Source organism: Chiloscyllium plagiosum, chromosome 42, assembly GCF_004010195.1.
Source record: "Chiloscyllium plagiosum isolate BGI_BamShark_2017 chromosome 42, ASM401019v2, whole genome shotgun sequence".
Taxonomy (NCBI): domain Eukaryota; kingdom Metazoa; phylum Chordata; class Chondrichthyes; order Orectolobiformes; family Hemiscylliidae; genus Chiloscyllium; species Chiloscyllium plagiosum.
In genome coordinates this window covers 19,707,199-19,733,819 of record NC_057751.1, presented here as the reverse complement: position 1 = coordinate 19,733,819, position 26,621 = coordinate 19,707,199, and the positions used below count along the sequence as shown (strand labels likewise).

Sequence of the window (26,621 nt, the reverse complement as noted above, 5' to 3'; positions counted from 1 at the left end):
TGAATTCACATTTTAATAGCCTCTATGCAGGTTGCGAATCATGCTTTCTGGGAATTAAGGGGAATTTGAGAGGAAACACGTTAAAAGTAATTACTTCTCTGTTGCTTCAAAATGAATTTTCGCAAGATCATATATGGCCGCAGAGCACTTCTCTGCCCATTCTATTTCTTTTTTTCTCTATTTTCTTTCTCTCCCTTTTTTTTTTCAACTCATGACTTGGACTTACCCAGAGGGGAATGGAGGAGCTGGCTAGCCCCGGAGGCAGGTCCCAGAGCAAAGGCCAGTGAGAGGAATCATGTCCCGGAGAAAACGTACCTTGGAGCAGTTGAGAGCTGGTGCGGAGTAGGACGGTTGTTGGTCTGGGGCATGGCATAGGCAGTCAGTCCATGTATGGAAACCCCTGCGCTAAGCTAATGCAATGTAATGTTTATTTGTAATTTGTTTATCTGACTCTAATGCCTATCCTTTTAACTGTCATATTTCGAACTTATACTATGAATCACTAAAGGTATTGCAACTGCTTTTCTGTTTGATTCTCCTTTTTGTATCGAAGATTTGTACCTTTTTACTGTACTCCTGTACTTGCGTACATGTGACAATAAAGGATATCCTATTTATTCTATATTGTATATTACTTGTACTGGTTCCTTCAGTATGAAAGAGAATTAAACATGACCCAGGAAATAGAGACCCACAAGCTTACAAGAGAAAAAAAAGGAACAGAATGCGGGTTGGAACTAGACAAGAGACTGATCTACTTGATAGGGTATTGTGAGTATAAGGAACTTGGAGAATCTGAGAATCTTGAATTTCTTCTCTGCTGTGAGTTGGTGTTTTCTGTGTTGTTTAGACTCTGGATTTTGTTGTAGCAGTTGCCACTTACCCTGCCCAATAATATGCTGATCGCAATAGCCTGACTTTTTTTGTCTGCATGGTGCTGATTGGCAGATTGGAGGCAAATTACACCCCCTTTTGTGCTTTGGGTATTGGTTCACCATGACCTAGGTTAAGACCGCCCTGTATGAACATTGCAGCCAGTGGAGAAAAAAGACTTTTTAAGCTTCAGTCCGACCTAGCTTGCAGAGTTGTAGTGGTTTACAACCCTAGCCCTTAACCCAATACACCAACCAATTGTAATTTTGTAAATCTCTATAAGGTCGCCTCTGATGTTCCAGGAAAAACAGCCCTAGCCTATTCAACCTCTCCCTATAGCTTAAAACCTCCAACCCTGGCAATATTCTTGTAAATCTTTTCTGAACCCTTTCAAGTTTCACAGCATCTTTCCAACAGGAAGGAGACCAGAATTGCATGAAATATTCCAACAGTGGCCTAACCAATGTCCTGTACAGCCGTAACATGACCTCCCAACTCCTATACTCAATACTCTGACCAACAAAGGAAAGCATACCAAATGTCATCTTCACTATCCTACCTACCTGCGATTCCACTTTCAAGGAGCTATGAACTTGCATTCCAAGGTCTCTTTGTTCAGCAACACTCCCTAGGACCTTACCATTAAGTGTATAAGTCCTGCTAAGATTTCCTTTCCAAAATGCAACACCTCACATTTATCTCATTCATAAGATGTCCTCAAAATGTATGTGTTGAATTTTTAGCACATGAAGAGCCTTTTCTTTCTGTTGAATTCATTATCCTTTCCAGGGGTGCATTTTGCACAGTTCAATTTTTCTGTTTCTGGCCCAAATCTTTTACTCTTCAAAAATGATCCAGAACAAATTTGAATGCTGTTTTTGAATTGGCATTGATCATGCTTGTGACACTGCACACTGCAATATTGTCTGTAAAGTTACTCCTAACCTCCCCTTTCATCTATCCAGTACTTTAAGCTAAGAACTTGGCCCCTTGCTTTAATTTTGCCAGCAATGGAAATAGTCTGGCAACCACTGAACACTTGGATTTTAGTTATTCATTGTGCAGTGTTGTCAGGGATTGCTTCCGCTCAGGAACTGGTAAATGAGAAATCTGAAGTACTAAGTAGAACAAGCTGGTCCAATGCAAATTTATGATCAGATTTGCAGAATGCCTAATTCAATTATGTCACTGTTGGGTGAATACAATTAGAAAACTACCCATGGTTAGACAGGGTGAGTACAAAGAGTACAGGGCCCAAGGTTACATGGGGTGAGTACACAAAGGCAGACAGACACAGGAAACAGCTAGGGATTGCACAGGGTGAGTATAGAGAGAGTTGCTATATTCGGGAGAGGTTCCATCGGGCTGGAAAATAGCAAATATAACCCCTCTCTTCAAGTAGGGGAGGATGCAGAAAACAGGAAACGAGAGGTCAGTTAGCTTGATGGTTGTGTGGAAGATTAGATTAGATTAGATTACTTAGTGTGGAAACAGGCCCTTCGGCCCAACAAGTCCACACTGATTCTCCGAAGAGCAACCTACCCCGACCCATTCCCCTACATTTACCCCTTCACCTAACACTACGGGCAATTTAACATAGCCAATTCACCTAACCTGCACATTATTTGGACAGTGGGAGGAAACTGGAGCACCTGGAGGAAACCCACGCAGACAAGGGGAGAATGTGCAAACTCCACACAGTCAGTTGCCTGAGGTGAGAATTGAACCCGGGTCTCTGATGTTAGAATCTATAATTATGAAGGTTATAGTTGAGCACTTGGGAAAACTCCAAGTAATCTGGAGGAGTCCGTGTGGTTTAGTGAGAGGGAAATTGTTTATAAACTATCTATTGAAGTTTGAGGGAGTGAAGTGCTGTGGGTAACGGAGTACAGCATGCTGTACTCAAATTTCCAGAAAGCATTTCATAAGGTGCCTCAAAAGATGACTGTGCTCATGGTGTAGTGAGGTAACATAAACATGACTAGCAGAAAACAGAGTATGTGTAAATGGGTCTCTTTCTAATGTGATGAGTAGAGTCCCACAGAAATGTGTGCTGGGACCTCAATTTTTTTTTACACCATCTATATCAATGACTTCTGTGAAGGGAGTGAAGTCATGGTGGCTAAATTTGCAATTGTTACAAATCAGTTGGAAAGTAAGTTGTGAAGAGGGCTGAAGGCCATTGCAGGTATATAGAGAAGTTGAGTGGGAGTGCAACAATCTGGAAAATGAAGTACAATGTGGGACAATGTAAGTTTTTAATTTTGGCAAGAATATAAAAAGCAGTGCATTACTTAAATAGAGAGCAATTGCAGAATTCTGAGTGCATGAGTCACAATGTAGCAAGTGATAAAGCTAATGAACTACTATCCTTTAAGAGTCATAGAGCTGTACAGCATAGAAACAGACCCCTCAACTTGTCTGTGCCAATCTAATAGTTGACATTAATCTAGTCCCATTTGCCACATTTAGCCCATATCCCTCTTAAACCCTTCCTATTCATATACTCATCCGCATGCCTTTTAAATGTTGTAATTGTACCAGTCTCCACCGCTTCCTGGAGCAGCTCATTCCATATACGCACCACCTTCAAGTGAAAAATTTGCCTCCCTGGTCCCATTTAAATCTTTTCCCCCCTCACCTAAACTTATTTCCTCCTAGTTTTGAACCCTGCCCCCCCCCAACCAGGAGACAACCTTGTCTATTCACCCTATCCATGCCCCTCAATTTTGTAAACCTCTATAAGGTCACCCCTCAGCCTCTGATGCTCCAGGGAAAATGGCCCCAGCCTGTTCAGCCTCTCCCTGCAGCTCAAACCCTCCAACCCTGACAATATCCTTGTAAATCTTTTTTGAACCCTTTCAAGTTTCACAACATCCTCCTTATAGCTGGCAGACCAGAATTGCACACAGTATTCCAAAAGTCTAACCAATGTTCTGCATGGCCACAATGTGACCTTCCAACTCCTATACTCAATGCACTGACCAATAAAATGCTACTTTCACTATCCTGTCTATCTGTGCGCCACTTGCAAGAACCTATGAACCTGTACTCCAAGGTCTCTGTTCAGCAACACTCCCCAGGACCTTACCATTAAGTATATAAGTCCTGCCCTGATTTGCCTTTCCGAAATGGAGCACCTCACGTTTATCTAAATTAAACTCCATCTGCTATTATCCTTGATTATGAGAGGAATTAAACATAAAAGTAAGGTTATGCTTTAATTGTATTTGGCATTGGTGAGATCACATCACAAATATTGTGTGCAGTTTTGGTCTCCTTGCCTAAGGAAGGATATAAATATATTAAGAGTGGAATGCCAAAAGAGAGGGGAACAGGTTCTAGGGTGCATAGGATGAGTACAGAGGGGAAATTGGTCCTGTGGTTATATGGGTGAGAGTAAGTGAGATAGAACACACCCATGAATTGCACAGGGTCAGTACAGAAAGGTGGCAAACAGGACAGAGATTGCTCCAGGTGTGTACAGAGAGAAAATGGCCAGGAGTTAATCGGTGGGTGCAGAGAGGGAGAATAGGACCTAGAGGTTACACAGGATGAGAGGAGATAGAGAAAAAACACAAGCCCAGGGGTTAAGCTGAGTGAGTACAGAGTGACAAAATATGCCCTGGGGGGCTACACGGCATAAGTACAGGGAGCGAAAGAGAAAATGGGGCGTTGGGATTAAATGGGGTGTGTGAGGGAACGGAGCGACTGACATATTAAGTGAGGGGCGTATGCCATTTTTTGGTTAAAGTTTGATTGAAGGTTGGTTAGGCTTATTGTTTATATAAAGCAGTACTCTGTGTTCACTTATTGTTTCCTCAGTTACGTGACTAAGGACGACATATTAAAAGAGCCAAATCCCTTTCCAGTAAAACAAAAGTAAGCCTGCCACGATTCTACTGGACCATGTGGATGCTCTCTCATTAGAGAGAGACGACTGGTGGTAGTTTAACGTGAGGGTCATCACTTCTCAGGATCATGCGAAGGTTAACTCCAGTTTGATGTGATAAAGCCCCTCTCTGTCACTTGTGTCAACTGACGAAAGCAGTCAGTAAGCTCTGCTAACCATGAAGGTGACGGAGAGAATAGATACAAATAAGGCTAACCACAAAACTCAATCTGTCCCTGTAATTCTAGTTAAGAGGAGCTCTGCAGACTATGAAAAATCCAGGTTTGATTCTCGATTTGCACTGTAATAGCATCCCTGCCTCTGGCTGAGGAGGTCTGGGTTCAAGTACCAGCCCCATAGATGTGTAATAGCTTCTCTAAACAAGTTGGTTAGAAAACATCTGTACGGAGTTGACTTAATAACCAGGGTGGGGTCCAGGTGCCACACTTAGATGCTTCATCTTAAATTAATGAATGTAGAACACTGCTTTAGGAGCAATACCGGGTAGGGAAATATGCAGGGAGGTGGGAGGATAAAACTAAAAAGTCCCTCTTAAATATTGGTTACAATCAGCTAAGCAAGTTCCTCCTTAGTTTCTAAAATATTGTTCTGTTCCATCAATAACTTAATTGACAGCAGCATAGTATTACTGTGATTTAACAGAGAAACAATCTGCAGTTTATTACAGGAAACCTATTATCCATCCACCGTTTACTAAATGGGGAAAAGAATGCTCTGACAGGAATTTAAATGCTGAGTTAATTTACACAGCTCAGCCTCTGAGTTAAGCAATGAATCCAGAAACCAAATGTCCTATATTAACTAACAGACCTTCAAATGAAATTCACTGTAACATTGTTTTAGTGCCCAGTGCGTTCATTTCATAAAGGGTTGATCTTGTTCCACTGACATCTGCAGAGAATTGCACTGGGATTTGTATTCCCCAGTATGTGCAGCTCTATTTAATAGTATCCTGCAGCCACAGGGCACTTGGTCAGCTGCAGTCCCAACCCATCTGCAGTTAAATTGCCTTATCTAAGAGACGGGGGGTCATGACCCCATATCTCTGTCCCTACATAATATCACCTGGTTCTCAAAAGGTTTGTCCGGAATAGAACTAAAAACAAACGAGATGAAAAGCATTAGACCTTTCAGCACTTTCGGTAGAATATTCTGCCGGGTCATTTTTCTTAATCTTTCTAGAATTCCTGTTATATAAATTCACCCTAAATAAACTTTTATTGATGCAATCTAAATATATTTACCCCGGTCCCATTGGGCAGATAAAGTGATTCGGGGAAGTGTTTCTTTTATTCTCAAGAGGCAGGTGTCACTGGCAAGTTTGGCTTTCATTGCTGTTCCCGCTTATGTTTTGTACAACTGTTTGCATTTGCCGGGCCACTGCAGAGACCAATTTTATATGGAACTCGAATTGTAATCGGACTAGACCAGTTAAGGATGTCTCTTTCCCTAAAGAGCATTGGTGACCTATTCAGATTTTTTTTGCAATAAACTGACACCTTCGTGGTCAGTTTACAGATTGAAACTTAATTCAAATCAAACGGGTGTGGGTGATTAGTTCAGCACCTTACACCACTGTGCCTAGTATCGTGTCACTGTGTGCATGAAGCTGTCCACTGCTACACCCCTACTTTCTTTGTACTGATCACAGGCAAAGCGTGACAGTCCCATGTGCACTGTCCTATGGAACATACTTCGCACCGGGTGTGCAGAAGGAAATGCTGGTAGAAAAAATAGGAAGTCTCCATATTTTGCCTCTTCTAGAGGACCCAGGAGTTTGTTATTCTCCTGACAAGAAAAATACATGAAGCCTTGAACTAACCAGTACATTACTTCATTGTATGTGCTTCACGGCTTTTGAGGTTCGAGAGGCCCTTAGCTAAAGGTTCATGGGGTCACAGGTTTGATAAATAGCTTTCCTAACTAATTAACTTCTACGATTTCTTATCCCACTGGACAAGCCGCGGTGTTCGATGAGACGTCATCCATTTAAAAAAACCCATTTCCTCACATGTCAAATCAATTGGCGATCGGTCAGGAGAATCTCTCGCTTTGTACTAGTGTCAGATTTCTAAATGAATATCTAAAGTGTGGAAAGGGAGAGGTGCATCTTCGAGGGGGGGAATCTCAGCCCTTCAGGTTATGATCTGGTTTATACTGGTTCAAATGTTCAAAAGAGGGTGGGAAAGTGCTATAAACAGACAAGACAAACACTGCCAATTTCATGGGTAATAACACTTCAAAGGTTCTTATTCCCCCCTCCCCGATAAAATGGGAAGTATTTTCACTCTGTACAATGCACTAGCCTTCTCTTTTATCTGTCTAGAATCTGACTGTATGTCATTAATGTATTTTGCACACTTGTGCTAGCTCTCACATTTTTGTGATCAGGAGACTAGTGTGATCATCACACATCTTCATATGTTAAGGCAACTTTAAGCGTTCTAAAAACAACCTAAACTAAAATGATTTATCTCATATTTATTAATTGAGTTATGTCCAAAATGTAATTGCTATCATATTTTCATTTTAGTTTTACTCAAAATGCTGCTTTAGAATAATGTTCTACAACAAAAACCTGCAAAACTGCTAACAGTCCTATAAAGATAGATCTTAAAAGGAAATGGCTCAACATAGATTTCTCGCTTAAATTTCCCTTGCTTTACACCAGTCATTGTCTGAAACAAAAGTGTAATAATAAAAACAAAGACAGATGCTTTGTGCCTGTTGTGCAGATTTTCTGAACTTTCATCCATTTTACATTTTTTCCTTTGTTCATGGGATGTGAGGATCACTGGTAAGGCCAGCATCTATTTTGATTTTAAATCAACCTGTTTGGACATATTGTGATATCCATCAGGGCAGGTGGAGCTTGATTCCAAATCCTTACCACTGCATCACAAGAGCCCCTTAGGCCAACATGTACCTAATTACCTTTGAGAAGATGATACTGACTCACCACCTTGAACTCTCACAATCCATGTGCGTGTGATGGTGTTCATGTCACTGGATTACAAATCCAGGCTCAGGCACTGTGTCTGGTGAAATTTAAATTCAAATAATAAAACGCTAAAGTCTGGAGTGTAAAGCTTGCCTTGACATGATAATGAAACCACTGTTTATTTCACAAAAGTCCATCTGGTTCACTTATGCTTTTTTGGAAGGGAAATTTACTGTTCTGATCTGATTTGGCATATACGTGACTCTAGATCCACTTTAACTGCCCTCTGGACAATTAGAAATATGCAGCAAACAATGGCCATATACCATAAAACAATAAGAAGGTCCACCCATAGTCTTTTAAGAAGGGAGTAGGATTTTGATTCAGTGACAGTGAATCAATGATGACTATACTTCCAAGTCAGGATGGTGTGTGGCTTAGAAGAGGAACTTCACTTGGAAGTGGTGGTGTTCCTATTCATCTATTGCTCTCATTCTAGGTGATAGAGGTGTGGGTTTAGAAGGTGCTGTTGGAGGACTCTTGGTGAATTTCTGCAGTGCATCTTGTAGATGGTACACACTCTTTCCATTGTGCCTCAGTAACAGAGTAAGTAGTTAAGGTGGTGCATGGGTTGCCAGTCAAGTGTATGCTTTGTTCTGTAGGGTCTCGGTACTTGACTAATTGTAATGGGGTCACAATAAGCACCTACTGATTCTGGATGGTTTCATCTGCATGAGTAAAGTAAATTAATCTGTCAATGACTTAGGCAGTGAAAGGTTTGATGGAAACTTTTTACTTTTGTACTTGAAGTAAAAAAGGAAAACAAAAAACCCACCACATTTAATTAGCTTAGGAATCAATATGCTATTTTTGAATTAACTATTTAATATCCATTGAAGGGCACAGTGTGTTTTGTGCATTAGTATTTGGTTTGACTAGATGTCAAGATATTTCTAGATGTGAAATCCTTGTATTCTCTACTAACAACCCAGGCATACCTTTACATGAATTACAGTTCAGGAAGACATATTACCACCACCTCAAGGGTAACTAGAGATGGGCATAAATGGTAACCTTGCTAGCAATGCCCACATCTTGACCATTATCTTTTCTAAAAGTGCGAACAGGTCCTGAAAAACACAGGATCCTATTTTAAATAAAATATTTTGTGCTACAAATAATGCTACTGTATGTGTTCTGCCATGTATCAATTATCAATACAGTGGTCAACACACCTCCTACTTGTGATATTGGAACGAAGAAAAGTCTGGTTATCACCTGGAAAGCAGAACTGTGTGGCCTGTATCTCTCAGAGATAATGTACTTTTATGCCAAATCATTACAATTATATTTTTCCCCTTGGGGTTATTTTGTAAACCAAAATATAGCAGAGGTTTCTCCACTTATTTGTTTGATTTTTTTTGTAAAGTGATATTTTCCAAAAGGTTCTGCAACAGAAGTACCTCTCTTCAAGGAGTCAGCTAAAAGAATGACTTTTTCCTGAGGATTTCCAGTTGAAAATACCTTGTCATTGAAATAATCAAGTAATATGGTTTCTGTTCACTCATTCACTTATGTTTCAAGAAACACACTCAAACAATTTATTTCAAACTGATTATCCTGCTCAAGGAACAACCTACCTGGAAATGTCTGTCTATTGTTGTGCATGAACAATAGTCCAGAAATGACCATTTATCATAGTCTACAAGCTATTGCAATTTCTTTGCATGAACTATATCACAGACATTACTGTAATATTAACCATTGAACCATAATATAGCAATTATTATTATTTGTCTTATTAACATACAAATTATAGGTCTATAAATTGGTGATGGACATACTTCTGCATTAAAACACTACCCAGAAATAACAATCAGATCTGAAATATAACTTAGAAATTGCTGTTTACAACATTAAGCAATAAACTTCAGTATTGAAAGGTATGTACTGTACCACAATCATTTGAATTATGGAATAAGAAATTATGTTTGCAATCTTTGTATACAAACTATAGCGCAAAATGCCTTGCACATACACAGTATAGCTTAAAATATCTTTGCGGCTTACATGTTCGACAGCATAAAGTGACTTTGCGACATTATATACAGCATAAAATTACTTTGCAACTTGCATGTGATCCATAGTATAAATTCACTTTGTATTTACATTTGATCAAATCAGAAAATGACTTTTTGATGCATACATAGAATCTATTGTGTAAAATGTTTTGTGATTTGCACTCAAAATATAACTTAAAATGACCATTTGCATCTTAGACACTGTAGCTTAAAATATTTTTTTGTAATATGGACATAGACCTGTTCTTTTGCAAAAATGATTTGCTACTTCTGCATCAAACATTTAATATATTTTTATTTCCTCCTTCATTTTTTCTTTACCTACAAACTGTTTAGATTGCTGTACTAAACATGATCATTCATACTGTATTGCAAGCTGGAGCTAACCAAACAGGGAAGATGAGAATTACTTTAACTGTTGCTGTTTAACTTGGATAAGAAGGGCTGAACTCGAGAAAACTGGTTATATTTTTGGGTTTTTACTGTTGATGTTTGTCTGGTTCAGTGTCTCTGGCCACAACTCTAGGAGAACCTTCTCCTACAATCTCCATTGTATCATTTATCTGCTCAACAAGATCAATCATTGAAGTAAATAACATTTTTCTTTGCATCTTCCCATTCTCTAATAGCTTCAGACAAACTGCTCAATCTTGCAAGACAGGTTGAGATATCATTTCCAAACAAAAGGACCAAAGCAAAATTTAAATATGTACATTAAATGCGCAAGAGCTGTTAATCAAACATATTCAGCGTGCTTAACATGTTAATGTATGGATTGATTTGTTTAAGCCTCTGTAATGATATCTATTATAATTTGGACCATGTTTGTGGCATTTGTGTAGGCTCTTTCACAAGGTGTCATTTTCCTAAAGATGGTAATAACAACACAAGCAAATGTTTAGATATTCAAGTCAAGTTGCTCTTGCACTTAAGGGCATTTGCAGTGGTGTCCAGATCAATGGTTCATGATTGTAGAAGGTAGTCTTGTTCTCCTACAAATCATGCAACTAGTGTCTCCCTTCAAGCTTTCTGGGAGCCTGCACAAGGGGGACATCATAGCTGTTTCCTGATGACAGCCACTAAGATACATGACAATACCTTTGTGGTCAGATGCCACCTGAACAGTAATTGAGTGCAATCTTTTCCATAAAGGGCATGGATTGAGATGACTAACCTTGATGCCTAGGTTACCATTTATAGTTAAGGTCGATGATCTCCAACCAGATGTTAATACAGGGCAGATGCACTCAGCCACCTAAAGTTGCATGGAAAACACCAGAATTATGTAGTGATTCCAGTGTCCATTGGAACAAAATTGTGGTGCTTAATGGTGTATTCTTCATCCTATGTATGGACTATTCAACTAGTCAGGTTTACTCTCCACCTCAGCAAAAGTCTCCAGAAGCATTTACTATCTGCATGCTATAAAATTATGACCTCAAAGAAGAGTGAGTATGGGAAGTCATGGGTAGGCTGACAGGAAGAGGAAATAGGCTAACATGGATGCCATGTATAGGCTGGAAGTTTACTTCAGAATGCTGATCAAGAACTACTGCTAGCAGTCAAAAGAACAGGTTACATATTCCTTACAAAGGCTAAAATAAGGTCAGCACTTATCCTATGCTATGTGCATAGGTGATATGGTATTAAACCTACACTTGTGTTTACCCTTGGTGACCCTCAATGAGGTATGTTTGTCTTGGGCTGAATTCATATACTCCCTAATTTGGAGGATTACCTACAGCGGCAAATTGAGGTTAGATAGTCTGAGCGTGTTCAGATGGTGTGTCTTCAGACTCTGGAAATGTCAGGTGATGTCCTCGTTGTTTCAGAAGACATATTAACAATGCTAAAAGTGCTAGGAAAATCAGTGGGGCTAAAGACCAATAAGTTCCGTGGACCTGATGGGATGCAGCCAGATATTAAGAGAAGGAGCTACAGAGATCATGTGTGCACTGGTAGTAATCTTCCAAGAATTCTTAGATTTTAGAAAAGTCCCAGATGATTAGAAACCTGCCAATGGAATGTCTTTTATTTAGAAAGGAAAGGAAATGAATGACAGATAACTGTAGACTAAGTAGCTTAAAGTCTATTGTTGGAAAAATCTTGGAATCAATTATAAAGAATGGAATAACAGAGCACTTAGAAATGCATACTACAGCTGAGTCAGCATTGTTTCATGAAGGGGAAATCATATCAAACAAATCGCTGAGAATTTTTTGAGAAGGTAGCAAGCAGGATAGATAAAGACAAGGCAGTGGATATATTTGGATTTTCAGAATGTATTTGATAAGGTACCACACATTAGACTACTTAATAAGAGCCCATGGATTGGAGGTAGTATATTTCAACATGAATAGAGGATTGTCTAACTAGTATTGGGATGTGGGCGGGGTTAGTGGTGAGATATTTTCTGGATGGCAGCTTGTAACCAGTGGAGTGCAATATGGAACACAATTATTTCCAATATATGTAAATGACATAGTTGAGGAAAGTGAATGTACTGTAGCCAGGTTTGTTGGTGATATGAGAATAGGTGGGAAGGCAACTAATGAAATGACACAAAGACTGTGCAGAGAAATACAGACAGGTTCAGTGAGTGGGCAAAATATTGGCAGATGGAACATAATGTAGGAAAATGTAAGGTTATGCACTTTGGCAGGAAGAATAGAGGAACTGAATATTATTTCGATGGAGACATGACAGCACAAAGGAATTTGGGAGTCCTTGTGCAAAAATCTCATCGCATCACATCCATGTTCAGTGGGTAATATGGGAGACAAATGTAATGTTGACCTTTATTTCAAAGGGAATGGAGTATAAAAATAGGTAGGTCTTGCTAAAACTATGTAAGGCTCACGTCTGACCATAGCTGGAATACATTGAACAGTTGATCCCCATATCCAAGGAAAGATATACTGGCATTGAAGGCAGTCCAGAAAAGGAACACTAGGCTGATCTATGGTATGGTGGAAGAAATCTGAGGAGAGGTTGGTATTGTGTTGGAATTTTGAAGAATGAGAGGTGATGCATACAACATTCTTGGTAGACTTAACAAGGTAGGTGCAGCAAGGCTGTTTTGCCTTGTGAGAAGTCTGGGACCAAAGAGTGTAATCTCAGAGTAAGGCAGGAGGAGGGATTTCTTCTGAAGGGAGTGATTCTGTGCAATTCTTTACCATCGAAGACTGGGCCATTAAGTATATTCAAGGCTGAGACGGACAGATATTTAATCAGTAAGGGAGTCAAAGGTTAGGAGGAAAATGGGGGAACATGAAGGCAAAGATCATTCGATCAGCTGTGATTAATTGAATGGTGGAGCAGACTTGATGGGCTGAATGGCTTAATTCTGCTCCTGTGTCTTATGGTCTGCAATGACTGTCAATGCCAATTCATTCTCAGATACTTTCCCAATCCGTCTGAGGGCACTGGGTGGAATGGAAGGAGGTGAGGTTGCATTGAAAATGAACCACAATTGGACCATTTAATCCTGCCAAGCACCATGGCTGAGCATCCAGTCTGGATACCCTATGATCAGCACATGAGGCAGTCTGTATTGGATGTGGGTAAAACAGATTCTGTTTCTTCTTCACAAATAGCTGACCAGTCTTTTCAGTCTGCTGCCAACAAGATTGGGTGTCTAAGGTTTAATGGATGTCATTCATATTGCTATGAGAATGCTACTTGTTTTCTCAGTTTTGGGGTTCTCCTATAGATTTCAGAAGGTGTCACACACTCTTTGGCATGCTACCTGACTGAAGTGATCACAGAGATGCCAATACCTGTTCTTTACCAGAGACTGCAGACTGTACATTAGTCTCAAACAATAGCAAATACCATTCTTTATCCCTGCATCAATTTTCAAATGAATGCATGCCCAGTAACATACCAGCTCCCTGCCTGTATTGTTGACATGTGGCATCCTGTCACCTCCATTTGCTCCTCACTTGATTCATAGTGTCCCCTTCCTCTAACTGACAAATTGCAGTCTCTGGGTTCTAGTTAATTCAAACAGTTGCAATGTTCCTGAAACCAACCTGTCTCACTTCATTTCGTATTCCTGATGAAGGGCTTTTGCCCGATATGTCGATTTTCCTACTCCTCGGATGCTGCCTGAACTGCTGTGTTTTTCCAGCATCACTCTAATCCAGAATCATTTCAGCAGGAGTCTACCAAGAAAAAAATAATGGGGACTGCAGTGCTTAGGCATGATCATGCTCTTAAAACAGTTCAGATACTGAGGTGTGATACATATAGTCACTTGGCTAGTACAATCCATGCCATGAAAGTGATGAAATGGAGTCAAGAGTATGAAAGGCCAAAATCAATGGAGAATGTTTTCTTGTTGGTGGTATTGAACCCATCCAAGTCAACACATTGAATTCCAAGTGGCTTCAGTTGCTTTATCTAGTATAGTTGCCATCACCTCCAACTATCCCCAACCAATGCCTATCCTAGTCCTCTCTCTCCAATTGCATTTCCAAATAGAAGAGGGAAAAGGAGACAATGGGAATTCCTCTGATCATCTCCAAGTAGCACCCTGTACCTAAATCACTTTTCTTGTTGAAGTCAAGACTTTGTAAACTGGTGTGGAGATCTTGGAGGTGCTCAGTGAATGGAACTGGAAACTGCTTTATTACTGTGCGCCATTGCAATTATTCTATGTCAAAGCACAGCAGCAAAAGGATGAATGCACCCAAATATTCTCTCCTTGAAGGTGCAGGGGAGAAACATGTCTTCCATGTCCAAGCAGTAAGCATATATGCAAAGGATGGGACACTTACCTGAATATAGGACAATCTCTTCATCATTTCCTCCAAGCTATGACTCTCTCATCAACCACCCTCTGTACAACTTGCTCCTGTCTCCATAACAGGATTGCTTTCACCTCCACAAACAGTAGCCTTGCTTTCCTACTTCCCCTGCAGCACAAACTCCAATGCAATGCCAGTGAGGCAAACAGTGACCCCCACTTCCTTTGACAGCAAACAGGATGCTTGGCTGTGCAGTATTCAATAGAACCCGGTAGACTGCACCCTCAATTTTACTTAACGTTAGTGTTTTGTGATAGTATTGTAAGATCTATTGCTTAGAGATTACTTTTTGTGATATTTTATGAACTATAGCCTAGGAATTATTGCTTGTATGGACTACAGAAATAACCTTTTGTGATTTTTAATGTAAATTGCCATTTGATTTTTTTTGTGAATTATACTCTCGAAATTAGTTTGTGGTATTTTATAAAATATAGTCCAGAAATGGTTATTTATAATTTATGAACAATAATCTAGACATTTCAGCTATCTTATCTGAAAATGGTCTGAGGCATTATAGTCATATGAACTCTGAAAATTGTTATTTTATGAATAATAATCTTCATGGTACTGCTTATGCTTTTTCTCAACAGTAATCTAGAAATTTGACATTTAATTAACTATTGTCAATAAATTACTGTTTCTGATAGTTGGCGACCTATAGAAATGACGGCTGAGGTTTTGCAATATTTCATGTACTATAGCCTAGACATTGCCATGCGATATTTTGAATAACCCTAATTTCTACAGTCTGATATTTTATCAAATATAATCTAAAGTTGGCTTTGTAATAGTGTAACGAACTCGTCTAGAACTTCTGATATTTCTTGAATTATAATTTAGAAATTACTGTTATTTTATGATCTAAATTCTCGAAGTTGCTATTATTTTATGAACAACAGTGTAAAAATAACCGTGGTCTTTTATGTCCTGAAATTACTATTGTGCTATCTTATAAAAGATAGTTCAGGAATTAGAGTGTGTGACAGTACCTGAAACTGTAGACTAGAACTTCCTGTAATATCGTATCTAAGACAGAAGTGGTTTCGGATAATGATCTGTGAGTGATAACCTAGAAATCGTCGGTACGAGATTAGTTTATTAACAGTGGGGCAATTAATTTGTCACTCCGGTAAAAAAAAAACTAGTCTAAAATTACTTCAAGCTTTATAGATTCGTGATTTGTTGCATAAAACATAGTCCTAGACCATCGCTGCGTATGGAATTGGCATGTGGATTACAACCTGGAAATTACTGTTTGCTAAGGGGATAGTTCAAAAAATCGCTTCCTTATTAAGAGAGCTACCAGGAGGTGCCTGATATAACAACACGAAGTTGTTAGCACTTGGATAGCAACATTTCATATTTAACTCTTGTTACACAGACAGCCGCGATGAAAGTTTTTAAGATAACCTTTTTCGGAGACTGAGCTCCCCAATACCGTTTAATATCTGTTTGAGCCGATCGGCATGATCATTGCACAACGTGTGGAAGATGGCACGGAGGTACTCACGTTCGGTGGCCATGGTAATGACAGTTTCTGTCGTGGCGTGATACTCGTCGTCTTCCAGAAGAGGCTCTTTGGCAAGGCAGTCATCCCCTTGAATATCATATCGGTCCAACAGTTGCTGCAAAGGGGGGGCTTTGGGCAGGAGCTGATTGACAATATCCCGACTGATGTTGGGAGCCTGTTTCAGGCGCAGCTTGCTCAGGATCTGAGATTTAATGGACTCTAACCTCAGAGCTTTGCTGTGCTCCCTCCATAAGCAGGCTGAGCATTCTTGTCTCCGAGGTTCCGCCTGGTCTAAGAGCCTTTCCCTAGCTTCCAAATCCTTCTCCAAAACTGGCTCATCACTGACAGTCAATCCAAGAGACACCAGCAGGCAAAAGAAAACGTGTGATTTATGCATGATCTGTTTGTGGGGGGGGGGTGTGTGCGCGTGTTTGTTATGCCCTGTTGAAAATGAGTAGTTCTGGAATCCGGACTGTAACCGGGAGAGGAGAGGACAGTGGGTGAGTGACACGCTGGTGGATGATAAGTGATCAACGGAGGCGCCCCTTTTTATATCACAACTTTGGCCACAACTATGGTGTCGTAAAAATCCAGGATTGGCTGAAGGGCCAAACAAAAGGCTTTCTGGCTGTCAGGAGGAGAGCGAAAGAAAATAAGAAATCGCCTTGTGTCAGTGCCAATTAACCTTCGTCCTGTTACCGCGCACTCAGTCTCAGCATACCTGCTCTCCCTCAGGCTGCCATTCTGCTGCTCTCAGCCGCTCTCCTAGCCCACTTCCTGCGCTCTCAGGTGCGCTAGCTGGAGTGTTGACTGCTTTGGACACAGGTTCATGTTCCTTGTTTAAGTGACAGTACCTTTCCTGAACTATCTAAGCGTGTATATAAATCACGGACATTGTCCTCACGTTTAATTTCTGATTTCTGGTTTGTCTGGCTATGCTTTTCTCTCTAAATTGTTGTTCCTTTTAAGTCAACTTTCACGCTCAGGGAATCGTGTGTCTGTGATACTGACCCGAAATGGACAGCACTAAATTGGTGAAATAATCAATGGGATTTTTTGGGGGGGAGGGAGCTGGTAAATTATGCCGTACATTGACAATTGCAGCAGTGTTGACTTGCGGATGGCAGTGGAGGGGTGTGTGTGGACGGGACGTTTTGGGTCTTGACAATATTTGCTTATCGTGTACTAAACTTCGAGACTCTCTCCCAGTTTGGATTCACCTTGTTACTAAGTTCAAGTCTGTTTCAAAAGCGTTTAACCACAAATGTGTATTAATTACTCCACTCTTCATTTCAACTAAAATCACCGAGAAGGAACGCGGGGTCAGACATTACTCAATGTTACAATGCAAGATGTTGCAATTATTGAAGGATCAGTATGGAGAGGTGAAGCTTAAAACCGAAATGCATGTTCGTTTCCAACCTGCTTTGTAACGGAATGATTGTTATCGGGTTTAGATTCAGAGGAAAGGAGCGTGCCCGCCTGAAACATCGCAGTTTTCGACAAGAACAAAAACAAACTTCTTATTACATAGCGCCTGTAATGTAGTAAAACGTCCCAGAACAAACAAAAATATCATATTTCTCAGGTCGTCGATAAAGGAGAAAAACGATTCTCGTCTTTGGGTTTATAAATCCCAAAGAGGTGAAACAGGACCAGCTCATGAGTTATTCGATTGAATCAGTTAAGACTTCAGTGTGAACTGTCCTGGCATTTAATCCGAGTTGTAATTGTTACCAGGTTTGTGTATAAAACGAAAAAAACTGGATGTTGGGTGGTGCCCCTGACATAAGTGAAATCACTCGCCAAACTCTGGCTCCCTCCATCATTGGGTCAAATGACTAAAACTATTCAATCGGATTTATCAATATTGTTTTTTTAAAAATGGGTTGTGTGTGTGTGTGTGTGTGTGAGAGAGAGAGAACGAATCGGTTTCCGGTTTGCTTCGATCCCCATCCAAAGGTGAGAGGAGCTGACCAAGTTTTCAGCTTGTTCACTCTCGCACACAATGCTTTCAGATTGCATTTTAACACGACGTTCTGCAAACCAGACAGCCACCGGGGTTCATTGCGATGAAATCCCTCCATCGCTGGGGTTGGGATTGCCGAACACTTCAGGGATTTTAAATGCACGTGCATTCTGATCGAAAACAAAATGTTAACATCGAAAACAATAGAAAGATATCTCGGACTGAACACAGCAAACTGATTGGGACGAGAGCAAATCCGTGGGGTGATCTTGGAGGAACAGGACGACGCTATCCCATGAGGGTCATGGCTGATCCGGAGAAACTCCGCAGGTCTGGCAGCGTCTATGCAGAGAGAAACAGAGTTAACGTTTCAGGTCCAGTGACCCTTCAACCGCCCGAAGGAGTTATACTGGACTCGAAATGTTAACTCTGCGTTCTCTCTCTCTCTCTCTGTGCACAGATGCTGCCAGACCTGTTGAGTTTCTCCGGCATTCGCTGTGTTTATTTCAGATTTTCAGCATCCGCAGGATTTTATTTTGAACGGGAATTTCTTTCGATCCAACCACCTTCAGCCTCCGATCAGAAATCTATCGCTCTCGGCCTTGCAACTTCCAACTGACCACCCAAAGCCATCGCTTGTTGGGAGGGACGGTTCACTGTTTTGTTTGAGTCTTGGATTCGGAATCAGTTGATCTTTTCAAAAAAAAATCTGGGGAGGGGGGAAACAAGACAAAAGTCCAGGCTCCGAGTATCCTGCAATCACTTGAAGACACGAGCAGGGGCAAGAACAGCAAAGGGTGAAGATTTGGTCGGCAATGAATTACCCCAAGTCAGATTCTCGGAGAGAATTTCCATTCTGTGTGGAAACAGGAGTCTTGGAGGAGATCATGGAAACCCGGTTGGTATCAAATGATTTATATAATCTTCTAATGCGTTCAGAAAAAAAAGATACTTAAAATGATTTAGTGGTACATTTGTCTCGCTTTTGGATTCTGTCTGGGGTTGTGGTTCAGAAAGATGCCGACCTGCGATTGATTTGTACAGTTTCAGGCAACAATGACGTGGGAACCCTTGGCCTAACAGCCCCGTCCTGAACAAACAGAGATCAAACTCTCGAACTGCAATTGGCAAACTCATTACCAAGTCCCTTCGTTTCACGAAAGGGGAAGGCCATTCAGCCCCCTCTCCACTCCCCCTCCAGCCTGTCACACAGGGACAACAGGAGGCCATTCAGCCCCCCTCCTCCAGCCTATCACACAGGGACAACAGGAGGCCATTCAGCCCCCTCTCCACTCCCGCTCCAGCCTGTCACACAGGGACAACAGGAGGCCATTCAGCCCCCTCTCCACTCCCCCCTCCAGCCTGTCACACAGGGATAACAGGAGGCCATTCAGCCCCCCTCCTCCAGCCTGTCACACAGGGACAACAGGAGGCCATTCAGCCCCCCTCCTCCAGCCTGTCACACAGGGACAACAGGAGGCCATTCAGCCCCCTCTCCACTCCCCCTCCAGCCTGTCACACAGGGACAACAGGAGGCCATTCAGCCCCCTCTCCACTCCCCCTCCAGCCTGTCACACAGGGACAACAGGAGGCCATTCAGCCCCCTCTCCACTCCCGCTCCAGCCTGTCACACAGGGACAACAGGAGGCCATTCATCCCCCCTCCTCCAGCCTGTCACACAGGGATAACAGGAGGCCATTCAGCCCCCTCTCCACTGCCCCTCAAGCCTGTCACACAGGAACAGCAGGAGGCCATTCAGCCCTCTCCTTCTCCAGCCTGTCACAGGGGGAAAGGAGGCCATTCAGCCCCCTCGTCGAGCCTGTTACACAGGGACAGCAGGAGGCCATTCAGCCCCCTCCTCCAGCCTGTTACACAGGGACAGCAGGAGGCCATTCAGCCCCCTCCTCCAGCCTGTCACACGGAAACAGCAGAAGGCCATTCAGCCCTCTCCTTCTCCAGCCTGTCACAGGGGAAAAGGAGGCCATTCAGCCCCCTCGTCGAGCCTGTTACACAGGGACAGCAGGAGGCCATTCAGCCCCCTCCTCCAGCCTGTTACACAGGGACAGCAGGAGGCCATTCAGCCCCCTCCTCCAGCCTGTCACACGGAAACAGCAGAAGGCCATTCAGCCCTCTCCTCCTCCAGCCTGTCACAGGGGAACAGGAGGCCATTCAGCCCCCTCCTCGAGCCTGTCACACGGGAAGAAGGAGGCCATTCAGCCCCCTCCTCCAGCCTGTTACACAGGGACAGCAGGAGACCATCCTTCAAGCGTGTTCTGACACTCAGTCAAATCCTGGCTGATCGATATTTTAACGCCAACTACCCGCCCCATGAATTGAATGAACAAAAATCTATCATCAACTGATTTTAAATGTTCAAGTGGTGTCCCTTTCCTCGAGCCAGCCTCAACAAACTCTTTTGAGAGAGTGTCCAGGTTGCAGCTCTCCTCTGCCTGAGGAAGTGCTTCGTGACATGCCAGCCTGGTCGGGCTTGGCTCTCGGATTAACGCTCTCCCCCACTCACGTTAACTCTGTTTCTCCCTCCAGAGACGCTGCCGAGTTTCTCCGGATCAGTCCTAAGAACTGAACCCAATGAGCCCGCGGGGGAGTCGTTCTGGGGAATCTCTCTCCCAGTGCCGTCCCCTGGCGGTGCCTCGGACACTCTGTGAAACCATTCTCTGTTTCGAGGTGCTGCAGCCGCCCTGTGCTGCTGTCTTTGCTCGCGTCAGCTCTGACTTACAGTGACCTTTGAATCAAGATGGATTCGGCCTGTCTCTGGAAATGACTGGGCCTCAGCTGATGGATGAGAGGCCTTGGGGCAGGAATCATCGATTTCCGAGGCTCCCACCCCCACCCCTCTCCTCTCCGGAGACTCTGTCCTTGACCTGGTCGTCCATCTGAAGCGAGGGATACCTTTTTTTTTAAGCCCAGTAGAATTCAGAAGTCGAGACGTTTCAAATGCAATCCTCATTTTTGTAACCTTCTCCCATGCTTCCCATTGCCCTGCACATAGACACTCCACCCCACACACAAAATAATCCTGCTCGCCAGACAAGCAATTTCTGTCGGAGAGCCTTTTTGAGACGCCCTTTATCTGAGACCTTTGAGAGGCCTCTCTCTCGCCACCCTCTGCCCTCTCCACCCTCCCCCAGTAGCTGTCCCTCTGTACCTGATCAGTGCTAGTCCACCCGCTCCAAAACAAAGCCGTTCTGGTTAGTCGTTTTAAAACCAAGCCCGCGGTTATTTTAATAAACATTTGTCCTGGCTTTGGTCATTTTTAGACGTTTCATTTGCAGAATCGCCCTCCAGCTGTCTGATAGAAAATCAACTTAACTTCCTTGAATTTAATTCTGACCCTACACCACACCACCCCCCCCCCCTCCCCAAACTGTATGGAATTCCATTCTCAGTCTCCCCAAGTCCTAATCTGGCTAAATCTGGGAAAGGGGGCGGGGGATAAAAAAGACGCTGACTTTTTAACAAGACGAAATTTCTTAAACTGATGAATTGCAGGTTGGCGCCCCGAGCATAGAGTGAAGACGGAGTGCCCTGTATTCCGCAGGTTGCAGGACTGGGTCACTGTCATGAGCTGGTACTGACATCGGCGGGGGTTAGGCAGAGCCTGCTATCTACTGAACACCATCGCAACTTTCTAATGAAGTTTTCCAAGCAGAGTTGGTTTTCGCTGAAGATCGATTTACATGGTTGCTGCGAGACCTGCTGAGTTTCTCCAGCAAGTTTTGTTTTTTTTTGTCGTATTTATTTCAAGGGGTCCCAAGGTGCTTTCGAGCCAATGCAGTAGTTTTGAAGTGTAGTTTCTGTTGGTGTGGAGGAAACGTAGACTTTTGTCATTGTGTCGAACTGATGATCCACTGCTTATTTTAAATCTACACACACCAATCTTCCACAAACAGGAATGTCATAATAACCAGCTATCCCATTTTTTTTGTGCATATCAATTGAGGGATGTGTTTGCCAGAACACCAGGGTGGAATCCCCCTACTGCTCTTCCAAAAGTGCCGCGGGATTGTTTACATCCCATCTGAGAGGGCAGACAGGTTTCATGTGTCCTCCCCTCAAAGATGGCATCTCTGACATGCAGTCCTCCCTCAGTTCTCAAGGCCTATTGTCCAGGGCACCGCACAATCAGGATTCAGAGAGGTGGGGGCACGATTCATTCCAGCTTGGGTTTTAAATGTCTGTAGAATGTAGAGGGAACGGAAGTATCTCAAGACATGCACACTTTTGAGTCTGAGAATGAATGATTTGGAGTTGGAGGTAGTGCAATGGGTCCTCTCAACACACTGTGGAGCCAAGTTGAGAGGGCACATAAATTGGGGGCTTTAAAACTGAGAAAGGATGAGGAAAGGTTATTGGAGTCAATATTAACAGAGCTAGCCACAGAAATAAGACGGGAAAGGGACAGAGGCTTGAGGTGAGGGGAAGAGATCAGGTGACAAGTTAATTGTTTCATCAATAAAATGAACTTAAAAATGAATCAATGTTTTACATTTAGTGAGAGCTGGCAGTGATTGATGTGGAAGCTAGTGACACCATTCATTAAAGAATCCCTGTGCTGGAGCACGTATCATTTATTATGTATGTGCTAAGTCTAAGCTAAATGGAGTTTTAAACAGTAAAAGAGCAGTGTGTGAAATTGTACCATCTGCGGTCCTGTTTAATCATTATTAATGCTCATCAAAAACATGTTTTATGGACGTCAAAGATGCTTTTGGTCTCATTACATTTAGCAGTGTTAATGAATTAAAATGGTAACTTGCCAATTAAACCATTAATTATGGGTCAAAGAGGACTAAAATAACTACATAAATGATTTTACATTTGTTTTGTTTTAATATTAATTTGCTATTAAAGGCTTCATATGAAATAGGCTTTGACTCTCACCATCAATAAGAAAAACACTCAGTCATAAATCTGCCCACCGTATTCCACAATATCTGACAATGGAGTGATTTGTGGACTGACTGTACTTATGAACGTTTTGGGATGATGAATAACAAGAAAACTCTGGAGATGGAATCAGAAATGATAAAGCTAGAAATCTGAAATAAAAACTGCACATACTAAAAACATAGCTTTTGTAGAGAGGATAAATAATTAATTACTTTTACTTCAGATCCTTCATCAGAACTGAACGTTAATGTTGTGCAGTATGTATTGCCTTTGATAAATTATTCTTATATATTGGAGTTTCAGCTTCAATTCAATTGGTAGCATTCTTAGGTCTGAGTCAAAGATTTGGATTCAGACCCTACTCCAGAGATTTGACTATATAATCCAGATTGAGAGGACCAGAACTGAGGGCATGCTGCACTATCAGAGGATCCAGCACTAAGGGAGTGCTGCACCATTGCAAAAGCAGTACTGAGGGAACGCTGAACAGTCAGAGGGTTAGTACTGAGGGAGTGTACTGTTGCATGGATCATACTGTGAGAAAGGAGTACTTTTGGAAGTGCTACATTTTAAATGAGGTATTAAATCTAGGTTCTCTTTAAGGGCTTTGAAATTGCCTGCACTGAAAATATTTAAAGCTTCCTTCCTTTGGTTTCCTTTGAATTCTACTAAATTGGCAGAAAACATTACTGAAGAGAGAGGTAGCTAGTTTAATATGTACACTAACGCACCATGGTGACAGTCATCTGGAATAGACCAGCTCAATTTAAGAATCTTTACTTCTGTATTGAAATTGGCCATAAAGACTGTTTTCTCAGATGAGGAATCACTGATCTCTTCTTGGGACAAGGGCTCGAAAGGCTTATCTTACAAAGAAAGGTTGGACAGGCTGGATGTGCAGCCTTTGAGAGTTTAGAAAAATAAGGGGTAATCTTATTGCAACATGTAAGATCCTGAAAGGAATTGACAGGCAGTTATTGGGAAAATATTTCCCTTTGTGGAACAGACTAGAACTAGGGGACAAAGTTTAAGATTAATAGGTTTTTTTAAGATAGAGAGGAGGATTTCTTTTTCTCTCTCAGAAGGTTATTCATCTTCCCAGAAAGCAGTGGTGGCTGGGTCTATTCAAGGCTTGATTGACAAGGCAGTTAGGGTTATAGAGGGAAGACAGAGTTCCAATTGCAAACCAGATCAGCTATGCTCTTATCAATGACAGAGCAGGTTTGAACAGTCAAATGGCCTTATCCTGCTCCTAAGTTCTATGTTCTTATATTTAGGAATCCTCATTCATCAGTTGAAGGGGAAGTAGGTGGTGATCAGTGTTGATTATAAAGTTCTCCTCCATAGTCTTATCCCTCCCTATCTTTATAATCTCCTCCAGTCCCAACAATCCTCTGAGATCGTAATGCTTCACTAATTCTGGGCTCTCAAGCATCCTCCAATTTCCATGGCTCTACCATTGACAGCTGTGTCTTCAGATGCTTGGGTTGTCGAGCTCTAGAATTCCCTCCCTAAACAGCTCCATCTCTCTACCTTACAGAGTGGCTCAGTGGTCAGCACTGCTGCCTCACAGCACCAGGGTCCCTGGTTCAATTCCAGTTCCTCTGGGTGCTCTGGTTTCCTCCCACAGTCCAAAGATGTGCAGGTTAGGTGAATTGGCAATGGGAAATTGCCCATAGTGTTAAGTCAATTAGTCAGAGGGGAAATGGGTCTGGGAGGGTTACTCTTCAGAGGGTCAGTGTGGACTGGTTGGGCTGAAGGGCCTGTTTCCACACTGTAGGGAATCTAATCATTACTTTTATCCTTTAAAACCAACTATTTTGATGTAGCTTTTGATCCTTTTTCTCCATCTTCTTATGTAATGTGGAGTCAACCTTTACTTGATAACACACCTATTAAGTATCTTGGGATGTTTTACTTGTTTCTAATGAATCAGACTTTGTGAGAATTCACTCCATTTTAAAATTTGTTGACAGGGATGTATGTGTCACTGGCTGAGCCGGTTGCCCTGAGAAGCCTTCTTGAATTGCTGAAGTTCGTTTGGTATAGGGACAGCTATGGTGCTATTCAGGAGGGAATTCCAGGATTTTGATCCAACAACACTGAAGGAATGGCGATATCTTTCCAAGTCAGGATGGTGTGAGACTTGAAGGGGAACTTGCGGGTAGTGGTGTTCCCATATATTTGCTGCCCTTGTCCCTGATGGTGTTGAACTTCTTGAGTGTTGTTGAAGCTGCACCCCTTAGGCAAATGGTGAGTATTTAATCACATTGACTTGTGTCTTGCAGATGGTGGGCAGGCTTTTGGGGATAGAAGGTGAGTTCCTTGGAGAGGCTTGGAACAGAGAGATAATGGACTTGAATGTGTGGCTGGGGAACTGGTGCAGGAAGCAAGGATTTAAATTCTTGGATCACTAGGGTATGTTTTGTGATAAGCATAAATTATACAAAAGAGACGGTTTGCACCTTAATAGGTTAGGGACCAGTATTCTGGCAGGCAGGTTTGCTACTGCAACACAGCTGCGTTGAAACTAAATAGCGGGGGGGAGAAGGGGACAAACTGGAAGTTTAAGAAGGAAATTGAAGGGAAATTTAGACCAAGGGAAGTCAAGAAAGACAACAGTATCAATGAAGCAGAAAACTCAAAAAGGGGTCATGCTGTAAGGTTGAGTGAAATAGGGGTTGATAGGAAGGGTGAGGGCAGTAACAAATTAAAAATACTATATATGAATGCACGAAGTATTAGAAATAAGATGGATGAGCTTGAGGCTCTTTTGGAAATTGGCAGCTACGATATTGTGGGGATAACTGAGATATGGCTTCAAGTGGACAGGGCCTGGGAAATGAATATTCAAGGCCATACGTGCTATCGTAAGGACAGACTGACGGGCAGAGGTGGTGGGGAGGCCCTGTTGGTAAGGGATGATATTCAGTCCCTTGCACGGGGGGGACCTAGAATCAGGGGATGTAGAGTCAGTATGGATAGAGCTAAGAAATTCTAAGGGTAGAAAGACCCTCTTGGGAGTTATCTACAGGCCCCCAAACAGTAGTCTGGATGTAGGGTGTAAGTTGAATAAGGAGCTGAAATTGGCCTGTCGCAAAGATGTTACTACAGTTGGTTTGGGGGATTTCAGCATGCAGGTAGGCTGGGAGAATCAGAATGGTGTTGGACCTCAAGAAAGAGACTTTGTGGAATGCCTCAGAGATGGATTCTTAGAACACCTGGTGCTGGAGCCCACCACGGAGAAGGCAATTCTGGATCTGGTATTGTGCAACGAACCAGAATTGATCAGGGACCTCGAAGTGAAGGAGCCATTAGGAGGTAGTGACCATAATGCAATAAGCTTCAATCTGCAATTTGAAAGGGAGAGGGTACAATCGGTAGTGACAATATTTCAGTTGAATAAAGGGAACTATGGAGCTATGAGGGAGGAGCTGGCCAAAGTTCAATGGTGCAATACCTTAGCAGGGATGACAGTGGAGGAACAATGGCAGATATTTCTGTGTATAATGCAGAAGATGCAGGATCAGTTCATTCCAAAAAGGAAGAAAGATCCTGAGGAGGCAGGGGTGGGCGTGGCTGACGAGGGAAGTTAAGAAACATATAAAG

At 42.2% G+C, this 26,621-nt stretch overlaps 1 protein-coding gene across 3 annotated transcripts in view; it reads right to left on the bottom strand.

Moving 5' to 3' along the window:
* The window catches only part of LOC122543214 (growth/differentiation factor 11-like), a 60,426-nt gene that overhangs the window by 9,011 nt on the left and 24,794 nt on the right, over positions 1-26,621 (bottom strand). The window contains exon 1 of one of the 3 annotated variants that reach the window (XM_043681688.1): positions 16,133-18,463. The exons of 1 other annotated variant lie outside the window; for it this stretch is intronic. In XM_043681688.1, the coding sequence (XP_043537623.1) occupies positions 16,133-16,529 (397 nt within the window). In that variant the 5' untranslated portion in view covers positions 16,530-18,463. Of the gene's footprint in view, positions 1-16,132; positions 18,464-21,488; positions 21,917-26,621 lie in introns of those variants that run through there. One more of the 3 variants, XR_006309956.1, reaches the window with a different exon arrangement.